Source organism: Thamnophis elegans, chromosome 4 (assembly GCF_009769535.1).
Source record: "Thamnophis elegans isolate rThaEle1 chromosome 4, rThaEle1.pri, whole genome shotgun sequence".
Classification (NCBI taxonomy): domain Eukaryota; kingdom Metazoa; phylum Chordata; class Lepidosauria; order Squamata; family Colubridae; genus Thamnophis; species Thamnophis elegans.
In genome coordinates this window covers 2549402-2561921 of record NC_045544.1, presented here as the reverse complement: position 1 = coordinate 2561921, position 12520 = coordinate 2549402, and the positions used below count along the sequence as shown (strand labels likewise).

Sequence of the window (12520 nt, the reverse complement as noted above, 5' to 3'; positions counted from 1 at the left end):
GACAAGATGTTATTTAAGAGATATGTGGAATAAAGCAAGACATAGTGTCAAGAATGATGAATCAATGTGGAGCACTGGGGAACTATCAGCGGACTGGAAAAGAGCTGATGTGGTTCCCATCTTCAAAAAAAAAAGGGGGGGGGAAACAGATCCAGGAAACTACAAACCTATCAGCCTGACCTCAATACCAGGAAAGATTCTGGAAAAGATAATCAAGCAATGAATTAGTGAACACCTAGAAGTAAACAAATAAATAGCCAAAAGCCAACATGGGTTTGTCAAAAACAGATCATGCCAGACTAATCTTATTGCATTCTTTGACAAAGTGACAAAATCAGTGGACCAGAGGAATGTTGTCGATATAGTTTACTTGGACTTCAATAAGGCATTTGATAAGGTAGACCATAACCTACTACTAGATAAAGTAGAAGAATGTGGATTAGACATCATCACCACCAGATGGATTTGTAACTGGTTGACCAACCGCACTCAACATGTAGTCCTCAATGGAACTGCATCTACATGGAGGAAAGTATGCAGTGGAGTACCCCAAGGCTCTGTTTTGGGCCCAGTACTCTTCAACATCTTCATCAATGATTTGGATGAGGGAATAAATGGGGAACTCATCAAATTTGCAGATGACACCAAGCTGGCAGGAATAGCCAACACTCCAGAAGATAGGCTTAAGATACAGAAGGATCTTGACAAACTTGAACTTTGGGCACTATCTAATAAAATGAAATTCAATGGTGAAAATAGTAAGGTTCTACATTTAGGCAACAAAAACGAAATGCACAGGTACAGTATAGGTGGTACCTTGCTCAACAGTAGTAACTGTGAAAGGGATCTTGGAGTCCTAGCCGACAACCATTTAAATATGAGCCAGCCGTGTGCAGCAGCTGCCAAAAAAGCCAACATAGTTCTAGGCTGTATAAACAGAGAGATAGAATCAAGATCACGTGAAGTGTTAATACCACTTTATAAGTGTGGCTTTACCACTTTGGTAAGGCCACACTTGGAATACTGCATTCAGTTTTGGTTACCACGATGTAGAAAAGCTGCTGAGACTCTAGAAAGAGTGCAGAGAAGAGCAACAAAGATGATTAGGGGACTGAAGACTAAAACATATGAAGAACGGTTGCAGGAACTGGGTATGTCTAGTTTAATAGAAAGAAGTACTAGGGGAGACATGAAAGCAGTGTTCCAATATCTCAGGTGTTGCCACAAAGAAGCGGGAGTCAAACTATTATCCAAGGCACCTGAGGGCAGAACAAGAAGCAATGGGTGGAAACTAATCAAGGAGAGAAGCAACTCAGAACTGAGGAGAAATTTCCTGACAGTGAGAACAATTAATCAGTGGAACAGAAGTTGCCTCCAGAAGTTGTGAATGTCCCAACATTGGAATTCTTTAAGAAGAGGTTGGATAGCCATTTGTCTGAAACAGTGTAGGGTTTCCTGCCTAGGCAGGGGGTTGGACTAGAAGATCTCCAAGGTCCCTTCCAACTCTGCTATTGTATTGTATTGTGTTGTATTGTCATTGCTGAATGACCTAGCAAATGCAGTTGTTGAATTTCTACTTTAAAGAGTTCATATTCCAAAAGTAGATCACAGATTTAAATGACTTGGGAAAATACACTTCAATGTAAGTTATACTTTCTATTAGTAGAAATGATTCTGAGGATAGAGCAAAAATCTGCCTGTAGCCTGATCAAAGTAAGAAAAAAAAGTAGCATACATCAGTTTAGATTCATGTTTTTTTCCCATATAAGCTTTTCATATGATCGGGAAATGGTACTCCTGGCTGAATTTACATATTGCACTGTAATTGCCTGGTAGTAGATTTATTTATTTATTCAAATTTTGGTATCACCCAATGCTGGAGTGATTCAGGAGAACTCACAACGTAAGAAAACAGAATATAAAGACAATATAATAAATACATGCATTATATATTAAATGCCTCTAACAAGGGGAAGGGCATCTTCCCCACCTCAAGGCCTGCAGAGACTTACAAGTCCTTAAGACCTTCTGGAATGCCAAGGTTGGACTTGTCCAGATCTCAGGGAGGACCTGTTTACAGTGGGGAGGGCACCATTACAGAGAAATTGCCTTTCCTGGGTGAATACAGTTTATGTACCCAAGAGAAAACAAGGTCAGTTTTGGAAAAGTTGGGGCCAAACCCTTATTACTGTTCCCTTGGGAGAATGCCAAAGATGCTGTGAATGATCTAAATCGCTGGAAAACACTTGCTTCTCGATGTGCTCTGTATAGGAGATGATGATGATAATGATAACAACAATGTATTAGTTTTTAGGTACTGATCGAACAGATAATCCTCAGTTTATGGCCACAATTAAGACCTGAATTTATGTTGTTAAATGAAAGGTTTCTTAAGTGAATTTTGCCCCATTTTATGTTCATTTTCTCTTTCTTTTTTCTCAGAACTTTGGTATTCTCTCTCGACTACATCCAAATATTTTTCTAGCCCACCTCAACTTTCCTTTTGCTCCATAAGCGTGTTCTTTTCAGATTTTTTTTTAAAAGCTATTTTCAATTTCTTGAATTTATCCGGATATTTCTGCTTTCATTAATGCTTCAGTTAATCTTTTTTGACAAAGTGGGTGGACTTATAGTTTTCTTGTGTTCTATTGATCTCTTGTTCAACTTAACCCTCTGGAAATCATTCATTTATTATTATTATTATTATTATTATTATTATTATTATTATTATCATTATTATTATTTAAAAAGGGGTGTCATCTAAAGTTTTGTTACTTGCCATATTATATCTATTGTCTCATTCCCTTTATTTATTACCACACTGTCTGTGAAATATATTCTTCCTGGTACAGAAGAAGATAGCAAAGACTTTTAAGACTGCAGTGCTACAATTAATTGCTTGATTTTATTTATTTTTTTCATATGAACTGATGAACCCTAACTTTGTGTGATTACATTTAGTGGTATTTAAAAGTTGTTTTGAGATAATATGCATATGCATTCATGGAGACCAAGTTCTCCACTATGCACTTACCGTACAAGAAAGCTGAAGATTAGTGGGGTGATAGTGTACTGAATTTCATTGTTTTGTGGAAATGAAACATTGAACCGAATCCCACAAAATACAAGCAATTGAATACTGAGTGCATGTATTTATTTATCAGCTGCAGCTACATGAATCCACGCATAACTGCATTGAGAATAACAAGTGCACCTGTATATTATCTTCAGTGAACCATCATATCTGTCAAAATATGTCATGTATTATTAGTTTACAAGACCCAGATTAGGCATACTAATAAAGACTATCAAACAGCAATGGAATCATGTAGCTTCCCCAAATGCTGACAATTAGCCAGAGAAGTTTGACTGTTAGTCTACATAGACTGGACAATGTTATTTTTTTGCCTTTAAATGGAATAACAATAGCAAGAAGAACCAACAGAAGGGTATCCTTTTAAAGGAGGAGGAGGAGGAGGAGGAGGAGGAGGAGGAGGAGGAGGAGGAGGAGGAGGAGGAGGAGGAGAGCACAGTGACAACAAAATATATCAAATATAGGGTTTTCATATATGCATTTTTAATGTAAAGTTGCACAGTATTAACTTGTAATAAAGATCATTTTAAAGTATTTTATTGTAATAATCCTTGCAGTACTATATGTCCGTAATGTCAAATAAACTTTTGGAGAGTCACTTCTATTTGCTATTTTTTTTAAAAAAAAATCTAGTGGTTCTCTTAGAGCGCAAGCATTTCCTTTATGGGGTACCATAAGCACATACCACATTGATTATACTCTTTTCTTAGCACATTAATTATTTTCCCTATGATTTGATTCTTATTACCCACTGCCCTTCTTTCATTTTGAGTATCATTTTATAGGATAAAAGTGTGCTTAATTCCCTACTTATGTATACATACATACATACATACATACATACATACACACACACACACACAAACACACACACACACACACACACACATACATACATACATACATACACTTCATGCATGCCGCATGCATATCTTTACTTCAGTGTAGAAGAATATGATTTGTGAATTACTTTTACTGTAAATTACCCGCAGTTTTAACAATGCCATAAAAATAGTTTTGGCTTTTATGCCAGTGTAACATTTTCATATATGATCCCCAGAAGCCACAAATATATTCTTAAGTCAACTATGGATTGCACAAGTATTTCAAATTACACACAAATAAAAAAATATTTTTGTTGTTTAATAAAATCTCACTTTCTATTTGCATAGTTCCCCTTAAAAACATATTCATTAGAGCAGGGTTCCCAATCAGAGGTGTGAGACGATTTTCCAAGGAGTGCAAAAACTCTGGTTTAGAAATTTCGAAATTATAGTGTATATACATAATTATATGCCTATAATGATCTACTTTTGTTTTAGGGGTATAGAAAAGGTTGGGAACCCCTGCATTAGAACATTGACAAAGAGCTGGGAATATATAGACATTGTCTTGTTTAGCTTTAGGGTGTATTATGTTTAATATTATTATTTTTTCTTTTTAAAATTATATTACATTATTTCCTCTTTTTCATCTAGCTGCTTTAGAATTACTCTCAAAATGTCAAATAACACTTCTTCTTTGTTAGTAATTTTGTTCCAGATAACAATCATATTATAGTACAGAACTTGAATTTTGAAGTCCTTTTATGTAATCAAGAAATTTAGTGGAAGAAGTAAGCTGTGTACTGAGTTCATTATTTTTAAGCTTTATCTATCACTAATAAAGGCAAATATTAGTAGCTCAGGATTCAATATTTGTAGCTCAGGATCTCTCACTTCTATCACTTTAAAATATTATTTTGTATTCTCTTTTAACATGTGCACATATATTCCAGAATTTTAGGAAAATTATATGGGAATAATAACTACAGTGGCTTTCTTTTTTATTAATTAAATATGTATATGCCTTTAACGCTTTTACACGTCCATGTTACATTTATTTCCATGTGTCTTTTTTTCAGACATCTACAGATCTGTAGGAATTTAGTTTTACTTTCAGTCCAATATATATCTGTCCATGTTAGATGCTGAATATCCCCAGCCTGGCATTTTCCAGGCCATTGATCAAGTTGGTAGGAACATTTAACTCCTGCTCAAATTTCTGGGAGTTAAACTACCAGTGTATCTAGAGAGGTAGTAGAAGGACTGGTAGAATCTGGGGGCAGAGTTAAAAGAGGCATCAGCCTAGAGTCTCTACGTAGCCACAAGTAAACCAAGTCTAACCTCCCTTGAATTCGGTTAACTCTTATCTAACCCCAATGAGGTGTTAACTGTTAGTTAAGAAGTATCTTGTGCATAGGCATGATTATTAATAAATCAGTTTAATCGGACCTTCATATGTGGACCAGTGATGGGTTGCCAATTTTTTTACTACCAGTTTGGTAGTAAACTTGTGGATGTGCAGAAGTGTCCGGAGCTTTCCCACCACCGCTACTACCTGTTCGCCCGATCTTGGCCGAACCAGGAGCAACCTACATCTGATGTTGACCTGATCTTTCGCGTCTGACAGGCAATGCCAAATTTATGTAGGTTGTTAAATACTATTCAGTTCATTTCCTTTTTCAGTAATACAATTTTCTCAACTAACCTTAACTTGTTACTTTCAATCTTGCCCTTCCCAGCAATTTACATCTTCTGTTTTTCCAAAGATATATACTCTGGAACTCAGACAAATGTATTTAAAGCTCAATAGAGTGTTTAATTCATTATGTTTTAATATTATTTTACATACGTATTTAAACATATACACAGCTACACTGATAAAAAAAAAATATTTGACACGTCAATATGCACTGCATCTCATATTGTTTAACATGTTAAAGTGCTAATTAGTGACACTTGTATAAATATTAAATTGTTTAGGAATTTACAATTATAAATTCTGAAGTCTATTTTAAAAATGAATCACATCACCACGTTGGGGGAATAACCATGACTACTGTGTTCTTAGATTTTCCATACATTTTAATGGAACTTTTGCTGAATATAGTCATTGCATATTCATTACCGATGGTCTCTGAGTTTGCTGACAGGAGTTTTTTGTCTTTGCGAGGATTCTGCAAAGTTTCCAAGGGGCGCTTCAGTTCATTAAAGATTAGATTGAATCACATTGAAGCTGAATTATAATTCCATTGGGCACCTTTGGCGATTAAGTAGATTTTATGCTGCTCTTGGAGTTTTTATAATGTACAGGGTTGCAATTCTATTTCCATATATGGAGAACACTGAGGGGGTGAATAGTCTGAGGTGGACAGTGGATTTTATCACTGTAGGAAACTTTCAACCTATCAGAATTCTTTTGAGAGGGGGACACTAACCTTGTTTTGAGCTCCATTTGCTTTTTAAGTCCCCCCCCCCTAATATGGGAAATCTTAAATTTGCTTGTGGTTGTGGGAATAGGATATTATACTTCTATGCTGGTTCTCAAAATTTTGCCCGTGATGGAAAAGCAGTGAGATACCTTTCCAGTTTCTGCTGTCTGATTTGCGTCCCTTCTTTTTATAAAAAATACACAATGGGGGCATCATAGAAATCATCAGGGCATCTCCTCAATGGACCAATGTATTCCAAAACATCTTGGAATGCCAGCAAGGTGATTGGTACTTCATAGATCTCAGCAAGAATATCATCCTGCCTTGTTGCTTTATTTCACTCTTCTGTGAGATCACTTTCTTGATTTCATCAGGACACGGAGGCAGGCCTAGAGTAATTAACCCAAGTTTGGAAAGCACTGTGTTAATGCCTTCAAGTCATGTTTGACTCCCGATGACTAATTGGAGTTTCTGGAGTTTTCTTGACAAGATTGTTGGAGGTATTTTGTCCTTGGCTGCTATTACCTAGGGCTGAAAGAAAATGATTGGCTCAAAGTCACCCAACTGGTTTCATGCCTAAGGTGGAACTAGATAGAACTCATGGTTTCCTAGTTTTTAAACTGGTATCTCAACCATTACACCAAACTGGTTCTTTGCATACTGTACATCAGAGGTGGGTTCCTGCCAGTTCTAAGCTCTTCTATAGAAGAGGTTCCACAAATCTACCATGCCATTTAGAACCGGTTCCAGCTCCCCCCCGCCGCCCGTGTGCACATCATCAAGATGAAGTGCGAGAGGAGGAATTCTGGGAGTTGAAATCCACAAGTCTTAAAGCTGCCAAGTTTGAACACCCCTGGGTTTTTTTTCCCCTAAAGGGTTAGGAGTGCAAGGGTCTTGTAACTTGACAGCTTTAAGACTTGTGTGCTTCAAATGCCAGAGTTCCTGAGCCAACATTTTGGTTCCTAAACAAGAGTGTTGTTAAGTGAGTTTCACCACATTTTACAAGTTGGCCACGCCCACCCAGTCACATGGCTGGCAAGCCACTCCCGCAAAGCTGGCCACACCTACAGAAGAGGTTCTAAAATAATTTGAAACCCAGCACTGCTGTACATACATCCCAATGGAAATTGAAGCTGCTGTTAAGTGTTGTTATCCTTTCATTCATAATACAAATCTTATTAACTTGCAAAACTCAATTAATAAATCATAAAACTGCTATAAATAAAGTATTCTTTTATTTCAACATAAGTTGGAAAAGAACACATTTTGCTGTCTTGGCTCCTCATAAATTTTCAGCTCAGTTGTTATGATGATATTAACTGATATCATGAATTGGACAGTTGTTTGTGCAATGATATTGAAAGTCATCTTGTTTTCCTATTAGAATTATTTTTGAGTCTGTACTAAATTCATATAGCAGTTTGTATACTAAATATTGTTTTTAATTATTACTAACTAGGAATGACATAGATAACAGCTGCAAAGTTAGTCAGTGTGGTATCTTAATTTGTTGATCTGACACAAAAGTTGTGTTATTTAATTCAGAGGACCATTTTTACACCCCTCCACTTCAAATAGGTTGTGATTGCTTTATTAATACAACAGATCTAATACTTTTATGCAACTAAGCAGGTTTTCTTTTAAAAATAATTCATGGAGGTATAATTTTAGCTTATTGCAATGGAAAGCTTGGAAAGCAAATTCTACACAAGAAAATATTTTAAAGAATTGCCTATTACACTTTCCAATGGAAGTTATTCCAGAAACAGAAACTTTGAATGAAATGCATAAATCATTGGTGACCTGTTTATATTCTTACATTTTAGCACCGGCATTTTGTGACATCTATGGTAGTTCATAAGATCAACATTGAACAATACTATATATGGAATGACAGGAAATAGAATGGAGGAGAAATATTTTGCAAAGAATACACAGGCTATTAGATAAATATAATGTCTCTTTTCAGAGGCATTTAAAATAGTCAGGAAACAGCTTCTACCTGTATCAATGTGCCAGTTGATTTGCTATTAATTTTTAACGTGATATTTTAGATTATTCCATTTATTCTATAGTAGTTACATTCTGAATTTGGAAACATGCTAAATCTTTCTTTTCTTAATATGTTTCTATAATATCTGAATATATGTAGAACCGAACTGCTAATAGTACGGTAACTATTTTAATTCATTTCTTTTTTAATATGTCAAAAACGTCTTTAGCCTTTCTATTAATGTGGTTGCTGCTTTATGATTCGATTATTTTAGCTGCAGCATCAGCACTAAATATGACACTGTACATTTCCTGCAATTCGATTCTGCTTTAAAACTTCTTCTTTACAAATAGTTGATTGGTAAATGTAGAAAGCATACAAATATTTAAACAGATGGAAAGAGATGAGTTAATAAATTGAATGTTAGGGATCTGATTAAATAGGATGAAGCAGAATAGAGCTGACAGGGACTTTGGAGGTCTTCCAATCCAACTCCCTGCTTAAGCAGGAGACCCTATACCAGTGTTTCTCAACCTTGGCGACTTTCAGTCCTTTGGACTTCAACTCCCAGAATTCTGGGAGTTGAAGTCCACAGGACTGAAAGTCGCCAAGGTTGAGAAACACTGCCCTATACCATAGCAGGCAGGTGCCCACCCAGTCTTTTCTTAAAAACCTCCAATGATGAAGGTCATTACATTGTGTGAATTCATCTTAAAACTAGATAAACTATGTAACATATCCCATACTGTTTCCTTAATTGGTGTAAATACTTTGATTGTAGTAGGAGCTGACTTTTTACTTGTCAAAATATTTTATCCTATTTTTATAGCTTTGTCATAATTTATTTTTGAGTCATTATTAATATCCATTCCCTCTTAGGGATGTTGAAAAGGCACAAATAGGCATTATTCAACTTCCACAATATTTCTGTAAATGCAATTATAGTGTATATTGCATTATATTTTGGGTAATGATTAAATTTGTTGAAAAACTGATTATGTGCCATTAAGTAGATGTCAACACTTAGTGACTATGTACAATTTTTTTTTCCCATGAGAAAACCTGTTTAGTTTAGTTTAGTTTTTAGTTTAGTTTTTATTATTTATAGGCCGCCCTTTTCCCTGAGGGGACTCAGGGCGGCTTACAATATATAGGGAGGGGAGTACAAGACAGTAAGACATAAAACAATACATAAGTAAAAATAGTACGCAACATTCATCATTCGGGTGGGGACGGATTACGGTCTTTATCCCCAGGCCTGACGGGATAGCCAGGTCTTGAGGGCTGTGCGGAAGGTCTGGACGGTGGTGAGGGTACGAATCTCCACGGGGAGATCGTTCCAAAGGGTCGGAGCTACTACTGAAAAGGCTCTCCTCCGTGTAGTTGCCAGTCGACACTGACTGGCGGATGGGACTCGGAGGAGGCCTAATCTGTGCGATCTAATAGGTCGCAAGGAGGTAATTGGCAGGAGGCGGTCTCTCAAGTACGCAGATCCACTACCATGAAGGGCTTTATGGGTGGTAAGTAGCACCTTGAAGCGCACCCGGAGATCAACAGGTAGCCAGCGCAGCTCGCGGAGGATAGGTGTTATGTGGGCGAACCGAGGTGCACCCACAATCACTCGCGCGGCCGCATTCTGGACTAGCTGAAGTCGCCGGGTGCTCTTCAAGGGCAGCCCCATGTAGAGCACGTTGCAGTATTCCAGCCTAGAGGTCACAAGGGCACGAGTGACTTTATTTGTTCTCTTTTTTTTTCTTTTCTTCTACTTTCCCACCGTTAGAACTTTCTCTAGAGAGTTTGGTCTTCACATTATTTGTGCTTCAAAGGAGAACTTTGGTTGATTTGTTCAATGATCCATTTGCTTGTTGTCTGGGTTGTTCATGGTGTTCTCAGGAATCTTCTCCAACATCAAAGTTCAAAAGCATTAATACTTTACTTATACTTCATCTTCAAAATCTTCAAAGTTCAACTTTCACTTCCATAAGAGTATCACAGGGAACACCATGGGTTACATTGTCCTGATTCTTATAGTCTCAGATGTATCACAACATCAAGACTTTGTCATTTGTCAGCTGTGACCAGGGGGGCATTTGCCCATGTTCGCCTGGTGCGCCAGTTGCGCCCCTACCTGAACCGGGAGGCCCTCACAACAGTCACTCGTGCCCTTGTTACCTCTAGGCTGGAATACTGCAATGTGCTCTACATGGGGCTGCCCTTGAAGAGTATTCGGCGACTTCAGCTAGTCCAGAATGCGGCCGCCCGAGCGATTGTGGGTGCACCTCGCTTCACCCATGTAACACCTATCCTCCGCGAGCTGCACTGGCTGCCTGTTGATCTCCGGGTGCGCTTCAAGGTGCTACTTGTCACCTACAAAGCCCTTCATGGTATTGGATCTGGGTACTTGAGAGACCGCCTACTGCCAATTACCTCCACTAGACCGATAAGATCGCATAGATTAGGCCTCCTCCGAATCCCATCAACGAGCCAATGTCGCCTGGCGACTACCTGGAGGAGAGCCTTCTCGGTGGCTGCTCCGACCCTCTGGAACGAACTCCCCGTGGAGATTCGTACCCTCACCACCCTCCAGGCCTTCCGCAAAGCCATTAAAACCTGGCTGTTCCGACAGGCCTGGGGCTAAAGACCTTAACCCCACCCGAATGATATGACTGTTGTGCTTTCTTTTAACAATGTATTGTCTTTCATGCTATAACTTGTTTGTCCTCCCCTCCCCCTGAGTTGTGAGCCGCCCTGAGTCCCCTCAGGGAAAAGGGCGGCATACAAATAAAGTATATTCTATTCTATTCTATTCTATTCTACTTGTCTACCAGCTAATAAACAGGGCATATTTATTGACTGCTTGATTCTTTACCGTTGATGGTTCATCCTAAAAGACAGACATTATCTACCTCATTGCGTCTTCATTGTTAAGTCTAAAGCTGGTTTTGTTTTGTTTTTTGTATCTTCCATTCTTAGTTTGATAATTTTAATATTTAATTTTAGTCCATTTTTTCCCATTGTGCTCCTTGATTATGCTTTTTTAATTGAAAAAATATTATGGAAAAATTTCCAATTAAATTTGCACACTGATTAGAGTAAGCACACCCCCAATTAGCTCAGCTAACAAATCAAAACAAAAGATAGCTTGATGTTTATTTATTGTGTGTCCATGCGCTTTTGAGTCAGCCTCGACTCCTGACAACTCTCTGGATAAGTCCATACAGTTTTCTTGGCAATAAATATGATGTAATTGGAGATAAATGGTCTTCAGATAATGCTTTGAAGTGAAGGGCTTTAAAACCAATACCTTGAATTGGACCCAGAAGTAGACTCTCACTCACAGCCCAAATGACCAGGCTCAAATTTTCTTCTGTTGGACACATCATGTGAAGACCCAACTTTCATGATGTAATGCTGTGGAAAGTGGTAGGAAATAGTGAAAGAGTGACCAACCACAGGGAAGATTGACTCGGTTACAGTAACAATGAATGTACAGTTATAAGACTTGAAACTATAAGTTAGGGAAAACATATTAATGGGGGGGGGGGGCGAAAGTGGTCACAAAGAGGTGAAAAGAGCTTGATGACACATAATCAATCACAAAACAGTCAAATACCTTTATGGAGTATCCACAATTATTAGACTTTGCTGAGCTCAACATCTGAAACAATGAGCTATTGATCCAATCAATTTTCTAAATCTTAAGCATGCCATTGAAGTTGTTTGGCTTCGAGGGACAGGTAAAGTGTAATATTCTATGTGACTTCCCATTATTTTATATGCCAAGAGTTTCTTACTTCTTTATGGAAAAGAAAAAGACACCAAGAAAGAAGTGAGTAAGAACAAAGAAGGCAGAAGGTTATGTGCCATAATTCATTTCTTTCTTTATTCCATCAGTGTTTAATTCAACCCAATTCCTTTTAAGAGACACTCACTCTTTCAGAGAAGTATTGAATTGACTGAAGTATACTTTTCTGATCCTAATAGGTCATAAAGCTCGCTTTTGAAGAATTTGAGCTGGAAAGAGGATATGACACCCTTACAGTAGGAGATGCGGGCAAAGTGGGAGACACAAGAACAGTTTTATATGTGTAAGTGCACTGCATTATTCATTGGAAACTCTATTTTGCTTCTTTTTCCAATTATTTAGACTACATAGGCAATGATTTTTTTGTCCCAATTG

At 37.6% G+C, this 12520-nt stretch overlaps 1 protein-coding gene across 1 annotated transcript in view; it reads left to right on the top strand.

Moving 5' to 3' along the window:
• CSMD1 (CUB and Sushi multiple domains 1) overlaps positions 1-12520 on the top strand; it is a 982247-nt gene that overhangs the window by 705580 nt on the left and 264147 nt on the right. Inside the window, exon 11 of the mRNA XM_032215147.1 lies at positions 12325-12428. Within this exon, the coding sequence (XP_032071038.1) occupies positions 12325-12428 (104 nt within the window). The remainder of the gene's footprint in view (positions 1-12324; positions 12429-12520) is intronic.